The 19,506-nt window shown below is 37.9% G+C and overlaps 1 protein-coding gene across 2 annotated transcripts in view; it reads left to right on the top strand.

Annotated features, from left to right (window-relative positions):
• LOC127447175 (ras GTPase-activating-like protein IQGAP1) overlaps window positions 1-19,225 on the top strand; it is a 61,531-nt gene extending 42,306 nt beyond the window's left edge. For both annotated transcript variants that reach the window (XM_051708814.1, XM_051708820.1), the window contains 22 exons: window positions 3,502-3,592; window positions 3,742-3,909; window positions 5,165-5,307; window positions 5,538-5,708; window positions 7,247-7,330; window positions 7,469-7,540; window positions 7,657-7,726; window positions 8,321-8,685; window positions 8,773-8,936; window positions 10,012-10,236; window positions 10,641-10,781; window positions 10,997-11,081; window positions 11,664-11,896; window positions 11,984-12,116; window positions 12,210-12,312; window positions 14,224-14,359; window positions 14,442-14,529; window positions 14,619-14,828; window positions 15,839-16,005; window positions 16,213-16,335; window positions 17,271-17,379; window positions 17,485-19,225. In XM_051708814.1, the coding sequence (XP_051564774.1) occupies window positions 3,502-3,592; window positions 3,742-3,909; window positions 5,165-5,307; window positions 5,538-5,708; window positions 7,247-7,330; window positions 7,469-7,540; window positions 7,657-7,726; window positions 8,321-8,685; window positions 8,773-8,936; window positions 10,012-10,236; window positions 10,641-10,781; window positions 10,997-11,081; window positions 11,664-11,896; window positions 11,984-12,116; window positions 12,210-12,312; window positions 14,224-14,359; window positions 14,442-14,529; window positions 14,619-14,828; window positions 15,839-16,005; window positions 16,213-16,335; window positions 17,271-17,379; window positions 17,485-17,598 (3,195 nt within the window). In that variant the 3' untranslated portion in view covers window positions 17,599-19,225. The remainder of the gene's footprint in view (window positions 1-3,501; window positions 3,593-3,741; window positions 3,910-5,164; window positions 5,308-5,537; window positions 5,709-7,246; window positions 7,331-7,468; window positions 7,541-7,656; window positions 7,727-8,320; window positions 8,686-8,772; window positions 8,937-10,011; window positions 10,237-10,640; window positions 10,782-10,996; window positions 11,082-11,663; window positions 11,897-11,983; window positions 12,117-12,209; window positions 12,313-14,223; window positions 14,360-14,441; window positions 14,530-14,618; window positions 14,829-15,838; window positions 16,006-16,212; window positions 16,336-17,270; window positions 17,380-17,484) is intronic.
• Window positions 19,226-19,506: the final 281 nt, after the last annotated feature.

Here is a 19,506-nt window from a genome sequence, read left to right as displayed (position 1 = left end):
GAATAGATATGTTTTGACTTGTTTGGTAAGAAGTGTGATTATGAAAATTTAAATGCATGCTAATTTCATTAAATATATTACATGCATTTAAATCGTGAGGTAATTTTATTATTTGCATAACATCCTGCAAAATTTCCTACTTAAGTGGAAAGCACGTTCACATTTAAAGAACAAATTTTTTTTTTCTCCCCAATTTGGCATGCTCAATTCCCACTGCTTAATAGGTCCTCGTGGTGGCGCGGTTACTTACCTCAATCCGGGTGGTGGAGGACAAGTCTCAGTTGCCTCCATTCTGAGATAGTCAGCCCGCGCATCTTATCACGTGGCTCGCTGTGCATGATACCGCGGAGACTGAAAGCATGTGGAGACTCATGCTGTTCTCCGTGATCCACGCACAACTTACCACATGCCCCATTGAGAGCGAGAACCGCTAATCGCGACCACGAGGAGGTTACCCCATGTGACTCTACCCTCCCTAGCAACTTGGCCAATTTGGTTGCTTAGGAGACCTGGCTGGAGTCACTCAGCACACCCTGGATTCGAACTTCAATACTTCAATGTGCGTCAATACTCGCTGAGCTACCCAGGTTCCCTGAAAGAACACACTTACACATTTCACATGTACCTAAGGGTGTTTGGAATAGAAGTATTTCCTTTTCTATCGTGCAGTGTTATAAACACGGCCCAGTGGAGACTGTAATGTAATCTTGGACATTGCACCACACCCTTTTTAACTTCCTTAGTCATAGTCTGCAGATTTTATTCAGAGGTAGTGACAATTTGCACTCCACCCCTTTGGGACGCTTGGTATCTGTGCTCTGTTCCAGCAGGAATGATTTTTATACAGGCAATGAAATGCTGCCCAGTGAAGCAGAGTCTTTTCAACTCTGAAGGAACAACTTTCCCCTCAGTTGCACAATTTTCCACACCCTCGGGTTTGGTGTGCTCACTGTGCTGCTGTAGATGTGCAAGAAAGGCGGGCAGATTGCAAAGAGGTCCTGTGCAATCAGCAAATCAGAGAGCTGCAAACTGTGCACCGGAAACTGAGCTAAGCATGCGGTTGGAGCTACTATGAGAGAGAAACTGCACAACCTGGTGGCCATAGTAATGTTTATTCAGCAGACGCTTCTATCCAAAGTGAAAACTTCCAAATGAGAGGATAAGCAGAAGCAGTTAATCAAAGGGAGAAAATAAAATGAGAAACTACACTTAACGACATTGAAATAAGTCAGTTATATTTTGTCTTGTTTATGGCTCTTAGCTTGTATCTTCCATACAGTATTTGTTGGTACCATATGGAAATGGCTTTGAGGAGTTTTTCACCCAGGTCAAATCTGTTAACAATAAAAACATGTTGGTTAATGGAATTAAAGGAATAGTTCACCCAAAAATTAAAATTATTTTATCATTTACTCACCCTCATGCCATCCCAGATGTGTACTTCTTTCTTCTACAGAACACAAATGAAGATTTGTAGAAGAATATCTCAACTCTGTTGGTCCATTCAATGCAAGTGAATTGTGGCCAGAATATTGATGCTCCAAAAATCACAAAGGCTGCATAAAAATTATCCATACGACTCCAATGGTTAAATCCATATCTTCAGAAGTGATATGATAAGTGTGGGTGAGAAACAGATCAATATTTAAGTGCTTTTCTACTATAAATCTCATCCTTTGACAAGCCTTGACCAGTAGGTGGTGATATGCACAAACTATGTGATTCACCAAAAATCAAAAGAAGAATGTGAAAGTGGAGATTTATCCACCTTTTTCCTGAACGCGGAAGTGTTCCACGATTCGACTGTTTTCAATATCCGGTCTCCAATGTTTTCACTCACATCAGCATATATTCTCAGCAGATAATGTAATGTTTAAGGTATTACATTTGTAGAAATGGTCAAAAAACATGTGGCTGTATAGTGCTGATACTTCACTGAGTCGAGATGGCCGTTTTTTATTGACAGTGACTCCGCTGACATTATACGAGCTGACATGAAGTGTTGGTCCGAGTTAAGCTACTGTTATGTTATGACAGTCAACAACAGCACATGTTCAGCCTGAAATTCATTTTTACTCCAAGAAACGTAAATGGTTGTTGTTCTCTGTCTGGATCTCTCGGTTTGGTAGTTTTTGCATTGCGTCTCGAGACCAGAAACAGAAAACAGGCAATTAGAATCATCATGGTGCCGCCCAGTGGATGCTTAGGAAAACTGTGGATGGTAAAAAAAGACTTAAAGGAATGTTCCAGTTCAGTACAAGTTAAGCTCAGTTGACAGCATTTTGTGGCATAATATTGATTACCACAAAAATGTATTTCGACTTGTTGCTCCTTTTCTTTAAAAAAAAAAAGCAAAAAAAAAATGGAGGTTGCAGGCACTTACAATGGAAGTGAATGTGGCCAAATTTTGGAGGGTTTAAACACAGAAATGTGAAGCTTATAATTTTATAAAAGCACTAACATTAATTCTTCTGTTAGAACTCGTATATTATTTGAACTGTTATGTTGTTTAAATCACCATTTTTACAGTTGTTTTAGGCCTTTAGGGTTTGTTCACATTACATCTTCATGTTAAGAAAGTTGTAAAATTGGCTATAACTTTACACAGAAAAGGTTAGTAAGTGATTTTATCACACTAAAATCATGTTAACACATACTTTGTTTATGTGAATGTATATGGCTATACTTTTGAAACAGTGAGTATTTTAATGTAAAAAAAAATTGGCCCCCATTCAGTTCCATTATAAGTGCCTCACTGTAACACAGATTTTTGCTTTTTTGAAAGAAAAGGAGGAACAAGTCGAAATATAATTTCTGTGGTAAACAACATTAAACCACAAATGCTGTCAATTGAGCTTAACTTGTACTGAACCCGAAACATTCCTTTAAATGTTGATTTGTTTCTCACCCACACATATTGTTACGCTTTAGAAGACATGGATTTAACCACTGGAGTTATATGGATTACTTTTATGCTGCCTTTATGTGCTTTTTGGAGCTTCAAGGTTCTGGCCACCATTCACTTGCATTCTATGGACCTACAGAGCTGAAATATTCTTCTAAATATCTTTATGTTCTGCAGAAGACAGGAAAGTCATACACATCTGGTATGGCATAAGGGTGATGAGAGAATTTTCATTTTTGGGTGAACTATTCCTTTAACGTGTCATATCTTACAGAAGGTGTGACTGAAATGTAGTGCCCATATTAGTATTTCTTCTTATTTACTAACTCCAAGTCTTGTCAGTCTGTTAGTTTGAGTTGCCAAACTGGATGGACCTAACAACACTGGTGGAACTATCGGTTTTCTAAGCAATGTCAGACAGGGTCAGTGTTGAAAACAGTTAGAATTTATGCAATTCTGTTTGGTGCTAGTGGCACAGAAATCACACTTGTCACCTTTAAATTCTATTTCACTAGAGCAATCAAAACTCATCCTAATTTTTTGAAATGGTTAAAGGTGAATGATTGACTTTTTGTCAATGTAAAATGTATTTCCAGGAGTGTGGAGATCCTTCTGCAGTACTTTGGCTAGATGAGATCCAGGATGCCATCTTGAGAGCCAATAAGGACTCAGAGGAAGCTTTGCAATGTAATAATGCTCATTTAAATTACACTTAAAGTAACACTCAGAACTTGTCTCTTCTTGAGTGTATGCTTATTCAATTAGTCTATATCTCCCTCTATTATTTTCTTTAAATCATCCCAGTTTTTCTAAAGAGTGACCTTGCCTCCCTTCAGTCTCTCAGGCGATCCAGTCCATTAATGAGGCTGTGGATAACAGGGACTCTTCACAGACGCTGGCAGCTCTGCGCTCACCTGCTGCTGGTCTGTATGGAGTCACTCCAGAATGTGCTCAGACATATCAGGATGACCTGTACAAAATCAAGGAGGACAAGAAAAATGAAGGTGAGAGTGGGTTCTTGTGTTGTGCTGTTTCTGGAACTTGCTATGATAGTTGGTATGAATATAGGCAGTACTGTGCAAAAAACCTTTGCCTTCAAAATGGCACCAATTCTCCTTCGTACCCCTGGACACAGTTTTTCTTGGTTGTTGGCAGATCAAATGTTCCAAGCATCTTGGAGGATTTGCCACAGTTCTTCTATCTATTTAGTTTGTCTCAATTGCTTCTGTCTCTTCATGTAATCCCAGACTGACTCAATAATGTTGATATCCGGGCACTGTAGGGGCCATACCATCTGTTATAGGGCGCCTTGTTCTTCTATTCAATATTGCAAAGGGAATGTTGAAATATAAAATTGATATTTCCTACTGATACACTAAAAGCAGAATATATAAAATAACCATTTTAAGACAAATGTTTTTGTAAAAAAAAAAAATAATAATAATAATAATGTGCTTACTCTTTTGCACATATTTATATATTAGGGCTGGAATGGTACAGGTATCCACATCAGACCGAACAGATACAGGGCCTTCGGTGTGGTACACGCAGTGACACAAATGATTACATATCTAAGCATGTGTGAAACCTATATTAAACAACATATAATGGACAACACAAACCACGTGGAACTAAAATAAAAAATAGATTGCGGAGCAACACGGGACCTCACGGAACCAAAACTAAAAGGAACAGAGTGCCAGACAGTACACTAGGAACTCTGGATCAGATAAATGCATGTGTAGTTTATACTAGCTAGCTCGCTATTTTTCCCTACTGTAATGGAACTAAACAAAATATAAATATGTCAGACTTATATAAGCCAGAGATTGAAGACCTACCGCCATCTCTAAAATCTGTTGTTTGGGAGCATCATGGTTTCAAGCAGCCTCTCATTGCAAGCTCAGACAGAGCTAAAGCGATAACGAATGCCATAGGACTATTTATAATTGAGTGATAAGTACCAGTGGTGAGCTGAAAGGCAAAAGACACAGAAATCTGCACTGTTAATGTCTTAATTTTGTTACAATTATAAAAAAAAATTGTGTACCTTTGCAGCCCTAATATACAGTATATATACAGTATATAAATGGTGCTGTAAGCAACTAACATCCCTAGTGGAGGAGCCGCTGAATTACCCCCCTACAACTGGTGAATTTACTGGTGAAATATGTAGTGAAGAATTTTCATATCATGACATAAGTGCACATGACAAATCTACACATTGTGAAATGAGAGTAATTGAGTGAGTTTTAATAGGGGAAAATGGCAGTGAATGGATGAAGCACTGGGTTAAGGGAGGACACAATTACTACTATAACCTAAAGACTGGACAAGGCACCTGGGATGAGCCTGCAGACTTTGTTCCAAACAACACTCAACTCAACAAGGAGGAAATACAGGTAGACTTTCATGGGATGCTTTCATTACAGTTTTTTTTTTTTTTTTTTTTTTTTTTATTATTCATTGAGCAGTTGTGGACTGCTCTGCAGTTTTCTCATCTCTTCAGATGTTAAATATAATCTATAACTGAATGCAGGTTGTTGAAGTTTTATTTTCTGTTGCTGGTGGAATAAACAAACAAACAAAATTAACTATTCCAGTTACACTTACTGTCTGTGTGTCTTTGTAGTCTGTTGTGTCAGGAGTAACAACGGCATATAACCGAGAGCAGTTGTGGTTGGCCAACGAGAGTCTGATCGCCAAACTGCAGGCACGTTGCCGTGGTTTTCTGGTGCGGCGGGGAGTGAAAGAACGTATTGGGTTCTTGGAGTCTCAGGAGCCATCTGTTACATGCATACAGGTCATTCTAATCTTGCTTCCCCCAAAGCTTTAAAGGACATCACTGTAAATAAAATACACTGCCTGGCCGTTTGGATTTAAATAAGCAGATACTTAAGAGCCTATGATTGGATCATTATTGCAGTGATTAATATGTTTCAGCTGGCAGCAATTCTTTTAACCCTAACTGATGCAATGTGTTGCTTCTCATTTCTTAAACAACCATGTCGGAAGGCGTATCCCGTGGTCGTGGAAAAGATGTTATTGTGTTTCAGAAGGGGCAAATTATTGACCTGCATCAAGCAAAGAAAACAAATGAGTTTGCCGAAATCACTGGAATTGGGTTATGAACTGTCCAAAACATTATTAAAACCTGGAAGGATAGTGGTGAACCGTCAGCTTCGCAGAAGAAATGTGGTCGGAAAAAAATCTTGAATGATCGTGATCGGAGATCACTAAAACACTTGAAGTCACATCGCAAAAAATCGACAGTAGAACTCACGGCTATGTTTAATAGTGAAAGTAAGAGCATTTCCACATGCACAATGCGATGAGAACTTATAGGATTGGGACTAAACAGCTGTGTGGCTACAAGAAAGCCACTTGTTAGTGAGGCTAATTGGAAAAAACAACTTAAATTTGCTAGGGAGCATAAAGATTGGACTGTGGAGCAATGGAAAAAGGTCATGTGGTCTGATGAGTCCAGATTTACCCTAATACAAAGCAATGGGCGTGTCAGGGTAAGAAGGAAAGCGCATGAAGCGATGCAACCGTCATGCATAGTGCCCACTGTACAAGCCTCTGGAGGCAGTGTTATGATCTGGGGTTGCTTCAATTGGTCAGGTCTAGGCTCAGCAACATTGTGCAGCAACAAAATGAAGTCAGCTGACTACCTGAATGTACTGAATGATCTGGTTATCCCAGAGTGGTTCAGGGAGCATGAGGAATCATTTCACACATGAATTGGCTACCACAGAGTCCTGACCTTAACCCCTTAACATCCCAAAGACCTTAAGTCTTTGGGATGTGCTGGAGAAGACTTTATGGAGTGGTTCAACTCTCCCGTCATCAATACAAGATCTTAGCCAAAAATTAATGCAACTCTGGATGGAAATAAATGTTGTGACATTGCATAAGGTTGTAGAAACAATGCCACAATTAATGTGTGCTGTATTCAAAGCTAAAGGCGGTCCAATGAAATATAAGAATATGCACCTTTTTGGCCAGGCAGTGTATACTGTATTAACATTTTTAAGGCTGTGCTGTGCATGGAAAACAAACATTTCCTGCTGGAAAAAACTGCCCATATTTGTGTAAGGTGGTCAAGCTGGTTTTTGAAACATGGTAGCTGGCTTGTTCCTAGTAAAAGGTATGCTCTGCCAGCTCTAACCAGGTCGAAACCAGGTCCACTAGACAGTAGTCCAGCTTATCAACCATCTAGACCAGCTCAGGCTTAAACCATCTCGAAAGAAACCATGTAAATCCAACCACCATCTAAAACTGGAATTAGCTGACTTTTTGAGCAGGGTTTGTAATCATCTGGTTCTGTTTGCTTTATAGGCTCACTGGAGAGCCTTTAAGGAGAGAAAGAAGTACAAAGACAGAAAGCAGTACCTGAAGGATCACTCTGATGATGCTGTCAAGGTAAAATGATGGGAAGTTGTGATCGAATGAAACATCTCGGCTCTAATTAGCAGCTCTAATTACATTTTATCACAATTGGTATGTTTATATTGATTGGTCTTTATGTGAGTAAATAGATGAATGCCTTTTTATTTGTAGATTCAGTCAATGGTCAGGATGCACCAAGCTCGCAAAAAATACAGAGATCGTTTGAAATACTTCCAAGACCATGTGAGTATTTTTTTTATGAATGCAATATAATTTATATTGATTGCTCTCTGCCTCTGATTGCACAGTGTTTTGGTCAGGATGTCTATAATGTTCTCCCTCCAATTTTCTGCTTTCAGATAAATGATGTGGTGAAAATTCAGGCATTCATTCGTGCCAACAAAGCAAGAGATGACTACAAAACACTCAGTAAGCATTTCCCCTCTTTCATATACTCTCATATATTGACAGTTGTTATGTCTCAACTGAAATTGATTATATTTCACTGTAAAAATTCAAAGATTATTATAGTTTTTTTTCCTTTTATATAAATATTCGTTCTTACTTGTTGTCTATTGAAGACCCAAGGAAATGGCTTTCCTGTGTTGATGTATTTCCTATGGAAGCAGGAAGTTTAAGAGAGATGTATTGTGAGGCTCCTCCTTTTTTTAAATTGCCAGTGGCCTTTAGGTTACATCACAGGCATAGAGCATGATTTGCAACTTTCTATTGTTAGTCCATGATAGGTGATTTAAGGGGAGGGACATTCTCATTCTAGAGTGCTTTTAAATGGACAAGAATTTTAGTACTGTGTGAGTCACCAATATTTTTAGACTATTTCCCCCGAAGAGTAAGACTGTTTTTAAATGTGTATCTCTGCTTAAAGTTAATTTTGCCAACTAGTGTAGGAGTACACTTATAGACATGGACTAAAAGCCACAAAAGGCCCATTTTGATTTCATGGGGTCTACACTTTTTATATTTGACCTGCCCCATTATAATACCATTCCCCATATTTAACAGTCAACGCAGATGACCCTCCAATGGCAGTTGTTCGTAAGTTTGTCCACCTGCTGGATCATAGCGACCAGGACTTCCAGGAGGAGCTTGAGCTGATGCGGCTGAGGGAGGAGGTGATCACCAATATCCGCTCCAACCAACAGCTGGAGAACGATCTTAATCTGATGGACATCAAGATTGGCCTACTAGTAAAGAACAAGATCACCCTTCAGGAGGTGGTTTCTCACAGCAAAAAGCTCACTAAGAAGAACAAGGGCGAACTGTCCAACCTCATGATGATGAACAAGCAGAAAGGAGGATTGAAGGCTCTAAGTAAAGAGAAGAGAGAGAAGCTGGAGGCATATCAGTTCCTCTTCTACCTTTTACAGGTGAGCCTTGCCAACTTTCCCTTGCCCAACTACATAAATGTATTAAACAATTATTGGATTATTTGTTGATGGTTGTGTTTTCCACAGACCAATCCCACCTATCTGGCCAAGCTGATCTTTCAGATGCCACAGAACAAGTCAACCAAGTTCATGGACTCTGTGATTTTCACATTGTACAATTATGCTTCCAATCAGCGTGAAGAGTATCTCTTGCTCAATCTCTTCAAAACAGCCCTGCAAGAAGAAATCAAGTAGGAACTGATTGCTACTTTATGCCCGATATACTTATCGTCACTTAATATGCTGTTTGTGAAGAAATCTGTAAAGTCCCGTACTGTTTGTATTTTATCAACAAAAGTTCACCCAAAAATAAAAATTCTCTAATCATTTACTCACCCTCATGCCATCCCAGATGTGTATAACTTTCTTTCTTCTTCTGAAAACATTTGAAGAAAAATAGAAAAATATCTTAGCTCAGTAGGTCCTTAAAATGCAAGTGGATCAGATCTTTGAAGCTCCAAAAATCACAGACAGTCAGCATAAACATCATCCATATGCCTCCAGCGGTGAAATTAATGTCTTCTAAAGCCACACAATCACTTTTGGTGCAAAATAAGATCGATATTTACGTAATTTTTAACTCCAAATCATCATTTCCGGTCAGCAGCGACGTGTGCGTGTGATGTAATCGTGTTGGAACGTGAGACACGCGAGAACTGATGAACGTGCGACACACATGGAAGTGCAGCTGTTTACAAGTGAGCAGGAGGAACGCTGTACAGAAGCTTTGTTGGTTTTGGTTTAGATCTGTATCTATGTTTTTACAATGGTGCGTTTGTGTGCTTACCCTGGATGTCTTGAGAGATAAAAACGTGAGATTATGTCCGTAACGTGCCAACGTGAATACGTCACACACGTGAACGCTGCGCTCTCATGAACGTGCATTCTGCTGCTGACCAGAAGCAATGATTAATACTTAAAAAGTACTTAAATATTGATTTATAAAAAAAAAATTCACGCCAAAAGCAATTGTTTCGCTATAGAAGACATTCATTTAACCACTGGAGTCGTATGGATGACTTTTATGCTGACTGTATGTGATTTTTGGAGCTTCAAAGGTCTGATCACCATTCACTTGCATTTCAAGGGCCTATGTATTTTTCTACAAATGTGTTCTGGTAAAGAAAGTCATGCACATCTGGGATGGCATGATGGTGAGTAAATGAAGAGAGAATTTTCATTTTTGGGTGAACTAACCCTTTAAGGAAAAAGAAGATTAATTTATATGGTTATAGAAACTATATCAAGATTGTCTTGTAAAAACAGATCAAAAGTGGATCACATCCAGGAGATTGTAACAGGAAATCCGACAGTCATAAAGATGGTGGTGAGCTTTAACAGGGGAGCCCGTGGTCAGAATGCCCTCAGGCAGATCCTGGCTCCTGTCGTGAAGGAAATCATGGATGACAAGACACTCAACATCAAAACTGACCCAGTCGACATATACAAGAGCTGGGTGAACCAGATGGAGAGTCAAACAGGGGAGGCTAGGTGAGAATATTGACACATTTAATTAAACCTGTGTTCTTCTAACAGGAAACACAATTTCCGTTATTGATTTTTTTTTGCTCATTTTCTTTGGGGCAAAATCTGCAGATTTATGTTGAATGGATTTAAACATGGTACATTGTGTTAAATGGAGATAGCAAAATTAGAGTTTAATAATTAAGGATTTTTAAAAATAACTCTCTATAGAGTTCTGCGGGCACATTCTGTGTGGGTCTGGGTTTTGGAAAGTGTTCTGTTAATGAATACTATTTGAAATTTAAAACATAAATGAAAAACTAAAGTCCATTTAATTAAATCAAGGTGCAATTGTAAAATGTAATGCTAGCTGAAATTCCAGTCTTGCTTCTTGAATAATCTTGAAATGACTGTGTGATTCTGCTTTACAGCAAACTGCCATATGATGTAACGCCAGAGCAAGCAATGAGTCATGAGGAAGTTCGATCCCGCCTGGAGGCCTCCATCAAGAATATGAGGACGGTCACAGACAAATTCCTTTCGGCCATAATTGTGTCTGTGGATAAAATCCCGTGAGTTCACACACCTGCTTCTGCTGGGTGAAATTTCCCCTTGTGGGTTTACAATGTCTTTGCTTTTATCAATTGCACTTACTGTATTTGTTAATGCCCCAAACATAAATCATTCTTTTATTAATGAAAATGACTTGTGGCAAGCCCACATTTGAATATTCAAAGGTGTGTTACATGAGCTGTCTCTTTATTTGACTAAATGTGCTCCCCTGTAGAAATGGCATGCGCTTCATTGCCAAGACATTGAAGGACACGCTTCACGAAAGGTTCCCTGATGCCACAGAGGATGAGCTTTTGAAGGTTTGTGACATCGCAGCTCCTAGAAATCGTACCTAATTTGTTCCAGTACAGAGCTTTAACCTACAGACCAAGATGGCACATATTCAAATGCTTTAGGCACTGTGTTTAACTTATTGCTAAATGTCACATCTCTAAGCTGGCACTTGTTGCTTCTACATAGTTCAGGTCTGTCCCACTGTGGAATATTGTTGATTGTCCTGAATCCCGAGCATTTTTCTGCTTTTGTGTCTCTGTTCTGTTGTGATACTCCAGCCTCATTACTAAATGTTGTTTCTATCTATTTCCTTTTATCCTGGAAAGATTCCACTTCTTTCTCTCATTCTTATTATCTATTCCTCACTTTCTCTCTCTCTCTCTCTCTCTCTCTCTCTCTTTTTTTCTCTCTATGCCATGGCTCCAGCTCTCTTCTTGGCCCTTGCTTATACCCCTTTCAAGAGGTTTCTGATTTTTGATTAGCAACCAGCACAGGTGAGCGACTCCTTTCTCACTCTGTTCTCTTTCCTTGCTCTTTGTAATTTTCTTGAACCCCCTCCCCCCCAGATGTTGTGTTGGCTTAAAATACAAAGAACATTTTCTTTTTAGATCGTAGGCAACCTGCTGTATTACCGCTACATGAATCCTGCTATTGTTGCTCCCGATGCCTTTGATATCATCGACCTATCAGCTGGAGGCCAGCTGACCACAGAGCAGAGAAGAAACCTGGGATCCATCGCCAAAATGCTGCAGCATGCTGCCTCCAACAAGATGTTCCTTGGAGATAATGCTCATCTGAACCCGATAAATGAATACCTCTCCAACTCATACCAGAAATTTAGGTACAAGTGACATCAGAATGCCTCTTTTTGTTTCTTGACTTACATAAACACACTCCATATTGACGCTAGACCATTTCTGTCCCTTAGACGGTTCTTTTTGGCCGCTTGTGACGTCCCCTCTTTGGAAGACAAGTTCAATGTGGATCAGTACTCTGACCTGGTCACATTGACCAAACCTGTCATCTACATTTCCATTGGGGAGATCATTAACACTCACACGGTAACCATTTGAGCCTTGTGGTAGAGATCGCAACCAATGCAGCAGTAAAGTTGGTTTTCAAGATTAAACATGTTGGTGTCTTATCTCCATCAGCTTCTACTGGATCACCAGGATGCTATTGCACCAGATCACAATGATCCCATCCATGAGTTGCTAGATGACCTGGGAGAGGTGCCTACCATAGAGTCTTTGATAGGTAAGCATCTGAGAAAATGCTTCAATGACACAGGATGGTGAAGTCTTACAGCAGGGTGCTTGAACCAGGGGTTGGGAAAGGTAATTCGAAACATAGGATTTTCTAGGTTGTATTCGATATCATTAGTTAATGAACTGTTAATATGAACTAATAATGAACAGTACTTTTACAGCATTTTTTAATCTTGGTTAATGTTAATTTCCACACATTATACATTTTTACAAAAAAGTTGTAAACGTTAACATAACTTAATGCATACTGAAATAACATGAACAAACAATGAATAATTGTATTTTGAATAATTAACATTAACCATCATGAATAAATGCTGTAAAAAAAAATCATGTTTCATTATTAGTTTATGATACCTAATGCACTAAAGGAATGTTCTGGGTTCAATACAAGTTAGGCTCAGTCGACAGCATTTGTGGCATGATGTTGATTACCAAAACAATTCATTTCAACACGTCCCTCCTTTTTAAAAAAAAAAACAAAAAGCAAAAATCGAGGTTACAGTGAGGCACTTACAATGGAAGTGAATGTGGCCAATTTTTTTCATGTTTAAACATAGAAATGTGAAGCTTATAATTTTATAAAAACACTTACATTTATTCTTCTGTTAAAACTCATGTATTATTTGAGCTGTTAAATTGTTTAAATCGTAATTTGTATTTAGCATTTAGCATTTGTTGACATTACATTGTTATGGTAGCGAAGTTGTAAAATTGACCATAACTTTACACAGAAAAGGTTAGTAATTGATTTTTATCACACTAAAATCATGTTAACACACACATTGTTTATGTCAGTTGGCTATACTTTTGAAAGTATTTTAACGTTCAAAAATTGGCCCCCATTCTTTTCCATTGTATGTGCCTCACTGTAACCCAGATTTTTGCTTTTTTTAAAGAAAAGGATGGATGAATCTAAATAAATATTTGTGGTAATCGATATTATGCCACAAATGCTGTCGATTGAGCCTAACTTGTATTGAACCCAAAATATTCCTTATTCCCAAAAAATGAACAATATCTCATCATTTACTCACCCTCATGCCCTTCCAGATGTGTAGGACGTTCTTTCTTCTGCAGAACACAAACGAAGATTTTTTGAAGATTATTTGAGCTCTGTTGGTCCATACAATACCATACACCCAATGAATGGGTGCCAAAATTTTGAAGCTCCAAAAAGGGCAACATAAAAGTAATCCAGATGACTCCAGTGATTAAATCCATATCTTCAGAAGTGTTATGATAGGTATGTGTGAGAAACAGATCAATACTGAAGTCATTTTATACTATAAATTCTCCTCCTTGCTCAGTCAATCTCCACTTCACTTTCACTTTGACATTCTCCTTCTATTTTTGGTGATTCACATTCTTGATGACTTTAAATATGGATCTGTTTCTCACCCACACCTATCATATCGTGTTTGAACACATGGTCCTAACCACTGGAGTCATATGGATTACGTTTATGCTCCCTTTATGTGGATTTTGTAGATTTCAAAATTTTGCCACCAATTCAATTGCATTGTAAGAACCTACAAAGCTGAAATATACTTCTAAACATCTTCATTTGTGTTCTGCAGAAGAAAGAAAGCCATACACATCTGGGATGCCAGAAGGGTGAGTAAATCATGAAAGAATTTTCATTTTGGGGTGAACTATCCCTTTAACCAATGTTAACGAATAGAATCTTACTGTAAAGTGTTGGCGTATATTCTATATATTTTAAAAAATGATTGCTAATTGTGGGATATTAATGATCTGTTCAGCATTATAGAAGATAATAGTTATTAATGAAAGTTTCGAAGAAAATCTAGCTTGGGGGTCATTGGGTATGACAATCTGGATGGTGGCGGGCCTTGGTCCTATGGTGTCAGAGTGATGGGCTGCCATTCTCTTACAGGTGAGAGCCCACTTCCTCCTGATGATCCTAATAAAGAAATGATGGGTAAGACAGAAGTCTCCCTCACCCTCACCAACAAGTTCGATGTTCCTGATGAGGCCAATGTGGAAATGGATGCCAAGACTCTCCTCCTCAAGTAAGGATAATGCTTCAGTGTGCAAACTATTTTTCAACTATTTCAGTTATTTAACTATTTAATGTTCATTTTTATCTATTAGCACCAAGAGGCTTATAGTCGATGTGATCAGGTTCCAGCCAGGAGAGACACTTACTGAGATCCTTGAGACTGTTGCTACACCAGAGCAGGTACTTAAATAGCAGGTGTTTCGAAATGAAGAGAAACTCCATCAAATAAGCATTGGTTTTATTCAAGTCACTGTTTTACTTTGGAATAGGAAGCTGAGTACCAGCGTGCTATGCAGCGACGAGCCATTCGTGATGCAAAGACCCCGGAGAAGATGAAGCAGGCCAAGCCAGTTGTGGATGACAGTCTTACCTTGCAAGGCAAAAAGGACAAGATCAAGAGCAACCTGCAAAGACTAGGAGAGCTGGGCAAAGTTCACCCTGAGAAGAAATACCAGGATCTTATCAACGACATTGCCAAGGTACAGTTCCTATGTGCATCCTGGGACTTTCAGACCTGCTATGAATTTGAAAATTCAAATGCAATTTCATTGGCTCCAACCATGTAATATCTCTTACTGTAAATGCATGGGTGTTTCACCAAACACCTATTACATACCTCAGGTACCATAGCTCTATCACAAATGGATCTACAAATTGCACATAATGTAAAATTTTTGATGCATTATATTTGATATCACACAGATGCAGCAAATGATAGAATGAGATTCATTACTTTCATTACCTAAAATTACTGAAATGTTATGAGACGCAACTAGCTGTCAAACACATTGAGCTACATGTAACACATAATCTACACAAATGTAATTTCTATATGGCATTTTAAATAGACGTGCAGTAGCCATATCATACTGTTCATATGTTGTACTGTACTTGCTGTAGTTTATTCCATGTTGCTTCACCATCATATAGCAATATAAATGTGAATCAAGTCAGCCACTGAAACAACAGAGCCACCTTGAGTAATAAATAGCATACAGTATATAATATGTATGTGTTCATGCATGGATATTGAAAGTTCATTATCATTGTGCAGAAAAACGACATGATATAGTAGTCACATGTATGAATGTAATACTCATTTGTCTTGTAAAAAACAAATAAATAGATATCCTGTGATAATAAACTTATAGTTGTGAAATAATAAAAATATGATTTATGGAAGTGCAAATATATATTGCGACACTTTGGTCACTAACGACCCTATTAACGTTCGGTAATCAAGCCATTTGAAGCAAAAAAAAAAAAAACAGAGTTTTTTGTTTTGTTTTTTTTTTTTTTTTTGCCACTTTTTATCATTCCACTATACTTAAGAGAAAGGTCGAAGAATACTAAAGAGGTGGGGGAATAACTCCAAAACAAATGGATGAGATAAAGGGGCTGGAATGAGGTCCTGGGGTTATGCATTAAGTTGATATGTTTTGTGTTTTATACTTAAAAGTCCACTTTTATTCGGTGATGATGTGTTTAGGATATCCGAAACCAGAGGCGATATCGTCAGAGACGGAAGGCAGAACTGGTAAAGCTTCAGCAGACCAATGCTGGCCTGAACTCTAAGACCAATTTCTACAATGTGCAGATCGACTACTACAATCAATACATCAAGACTTGCATGGACAATTTAGCCAGCAAGGGCAAGTGAGTGACAAGTTTTATCAGTATTCACTTTGCAATTTTGTTTTGGTTTGTTCATGTCATTATCTGTCATTATCTTGGTTTTTTCATGATGGATAATTGCTGTTGAGCTCTTAGCTTCAGGTGGAAAATGGAAAGTAATAAAAGCTATGGAAAATGTAATTCCCTATGAATTACCTTTCATGAATTACCCATCATTCCTTCACTCAGAGTGTCTAAGAAACCTGGAGACAATAAGGCTAAGAAGAGTAAGCAGGTATCTCAGAAGTATACGGCGGCCCGTCTGCATGAAAAGGGAGTGCTCATTGATATTGAGGATTTACAGAAAAATCAGTGAGTTTTAACGTTTCGTTGCTTTTAGGTTTATATATTTACACCGATCAGCCACAACATTAAAATACCTGCCTAATATTGTGTAGGTCCCCCTCGTGCCGGCAAAACAGCGCCAACCCGCATCTCAGAATAGCATTCAGAGATGCTATTCTTCTCACCACAATTGTACAGAGCGGTTATCTGAGTTACCGTAGACTTTGTCAGTTCGAACCAGTTTGGCTATTCTATGCTTTTTGTTTTTGATACCATTCTGAGTAAATTCTAGGGACTGTTTTGTGTGAAAATCCCAGGAGATCAGCAGTTACAGAAATACTCAAACCAGCCCATCTGGCACCAACAATCATGCTACACTCTAAATCACTGAAATCAAATTTTTTTCCCCATCCTGATGGTTGATGTGAACATTAACTGAAGCTCCTGACCCGTATCTGAATGATTTTATGCACTGCACTGCTGCCACATGATTGGCTGATTAGATAATCGCATTGATGATTGTTGGTGCCAGATGGGCTGGTTTGAGTATTTCTGTAACTGCTGATCTCCTGGGATTTTCACACACAACAGTCTAGAATTTACTCAGTATGGTGCTAAAAACAAAAAACATCCAGTGAGCGGCAGTTCTGTGGACTAAAATGCCTCGTTGATGAGAGAGGTCAACAGAGAATGGCCAGACTGGATCGAACTGACAAAGTCTATGGTAACTCAGATAACCGCTCTGTACAATTGTGGTGAGAAGAATAGCATCTAGGAATGCTATTCTGAGATGAGGGTTGGCGCTGTTTTGGTGGCACAAGGGGGACCTACACAATATTATGCAGGTGGTTTTAATGTTGTGGCTGATCGGTGTATATCTTTTATAGGCAATAAACACCGCTGAGTGTGCTAATTTCCTCCTGTTTATCCTTTTTTAATAACATTCACATAATCTTTTACAGGTATAAGAATGTCATTTTCGAGATCTCACCATCTGAGGTTGTAGGAGTGTTTGATGTGAAAGCTAAGTTTATGGGAGTCCATTTGGAGACATTAATGCTAGAATACCAGGTGAAGGTTCTACGCTAAATATCCCTAAACATTGCATAATCTGATATTGTGTAAAGGAAGCAGTTGCCTTTTGTAAGAACTATGTTTTTTACTCTTTAATCACAGGACCTGCTCCAGTTGCAGTATGAGGGGGTGGCAGTGATGAAGCTTTTTGATCGAGCTACTGTAAATGTGAACCTTCTCATTTTCCTGCTCAACAAGAAGTTTTATGGCAAATAGAGACTCAGAGAGGGACTTCTCAGACTGTTGCACACCAAACGAAGCCCAAACCACATGCACCTTCACAGTTTATATTGGTCTTTTCTGCAATACTGAAGAATTCTGACTATGCCTGCGTACCTTTTTGTGCCTTTCTCGAAGAATAGATTCCTTGAATGTACATTACTAAATGCTTTGTTGATCACCATAATCTTGTGGATATGCAATGGTTGACAGTTGTCCATTTTAATTGAGTTTGTCAGTGTCCAAAAGATTATCAATAGTAGTTTGCTTTGATATTTGGCAAACTGTGCTTGCATGAGCTTTGAGTACTGTATATGTTATATGTACAATTAACTTTTTTATTACTTAATCTAATCATTGGAAGAAAAGAAATAGTTTCTTAGTATCCCTATCCTATAGGAAAGCAAATGAGTGTTATAGCCACATTCCTTCAAATGTTATCAAAAGATATTTATCAGAGTTAAAATATGTTATTATTTGTAACCCAACAATGAGTAGGTGCGCTTCATTGGCTGGTCAAAAATTATTATAATTGAAAAGATTTATATATTTGTTTCTGAGCATTCAGACGCTGTACGCTGGATGAGTTTTAAGTTTACGTCCCACTTATTTTCATAGCCTTTTGTCCATTGTTTTGTCAATTTTTCTTTGTTATACGGTGCCTTAACTTGAATAAAATTTTGGGGGAAAAGTAGTTGAGAAGCCTTATCATGGCTCATAAATTCCTTCTGTTGTTTGACAGCCAGATGCACATAGTGCTAATAATGTCATAATCTATCTCACCGGTTATTACAGAATGTCTCTGAAACAAGTTGAATAATACTGTAGTTGCATATTTTGACTGATTGGTGATGATGTTGGCTTATACACCTCACTATGCTCAGGAAATCCAGTGGTTAACTTTAAAAGCAACAACAATAAAAATTAACAGTTTAAAAGTGCAGTTGAACAGATGTGTAGACTGACAGATCTAGAAAAATAAAAGTTTATATATATATATATATATATATATATATATATATATATATATATATATATATATAACAAGCTGGAATTTAATGTAATCTGTTATGTAGTTTTTGAAACAAAAGGATTCAGCTTTTAAAGCAAAACTTGTGTAATTTCTGGTGTTTTGTTCTGATAATTGGCTGGGTTGTTTTCAGCTATTTTTCCCTTCAAACAAAGTGCCACACTGTTTTCTATTTAAATGTTTTATAAAGCTGTATTATGTATATTTACACATGCATCCGATATACTAATATGCCAGATTTTTTGAAATATGAACTAAGTGGATTAAATGTCTTGATGTATCACAAAACTGTCATTTTGCAAATGTTCTCAACAACACTTTAAAGTAAAAATAGTTCATGAAAATGCTGATCAGAATGACTAAGGATGATGAATTTTACTGTCCAGTGTTTGTTATGGCAAAAAGTAATTTCAATGAAACCTGAAATTCTTTGACCTCAGTGTATGTTTTTTAAGACACGACATGCATGCTCATTCTGTTTCTTTCATGAATTGCAGATGGGTATTGAAGTCAGTTGTTAGCTGTTGTACCTCTAAAACTGTTAATAAATACAAATAAATAAGCACCACAGTGGTGGAGAGAATGATGCGCAAAGTATTGCTTTTGTTTAGAAGCCCAGACACTTTAAGGTATCTTATGATATAACTAATCATGCACAAATGTTAAAAAAAAAAAAAAAAGTTTATTATATTAGTCATACTGAGTAAAGGTACCGGTGATGTCTAACATCAGTGGTCTCCCTCAAACTGTTTTCTGTTTAACAAGACTATGCAAAAGACAGTTATAATGCTTTAATTATTTGCATTTGTTTATGGGAAACAGAAATGCAAATCTATATTTTGTGTAAACAAATGCCACACAGCTAGGCTGACTGA

This window comes from Myxocyprinus asiaticus, chromosome 1, assembly GCF_019703515.2.
Source record: "Myxocyprinus asiaticus isolate MX2 ecotype Aquarium Trade chromosome 1, UBuf_Myxa_2, whole genome shotgun sequence".
NCBI lineage: Eukaryota > Metazoa > Chordata > Actinopteri > Cypriniformes > Catostomidae > Myxocyprinus > Myxocyprinus asiaticus.
Note: the sequence above shows the minus strand (reverse complement) of the source record. Positions and strands in the feature narration are given on the sequence as shown.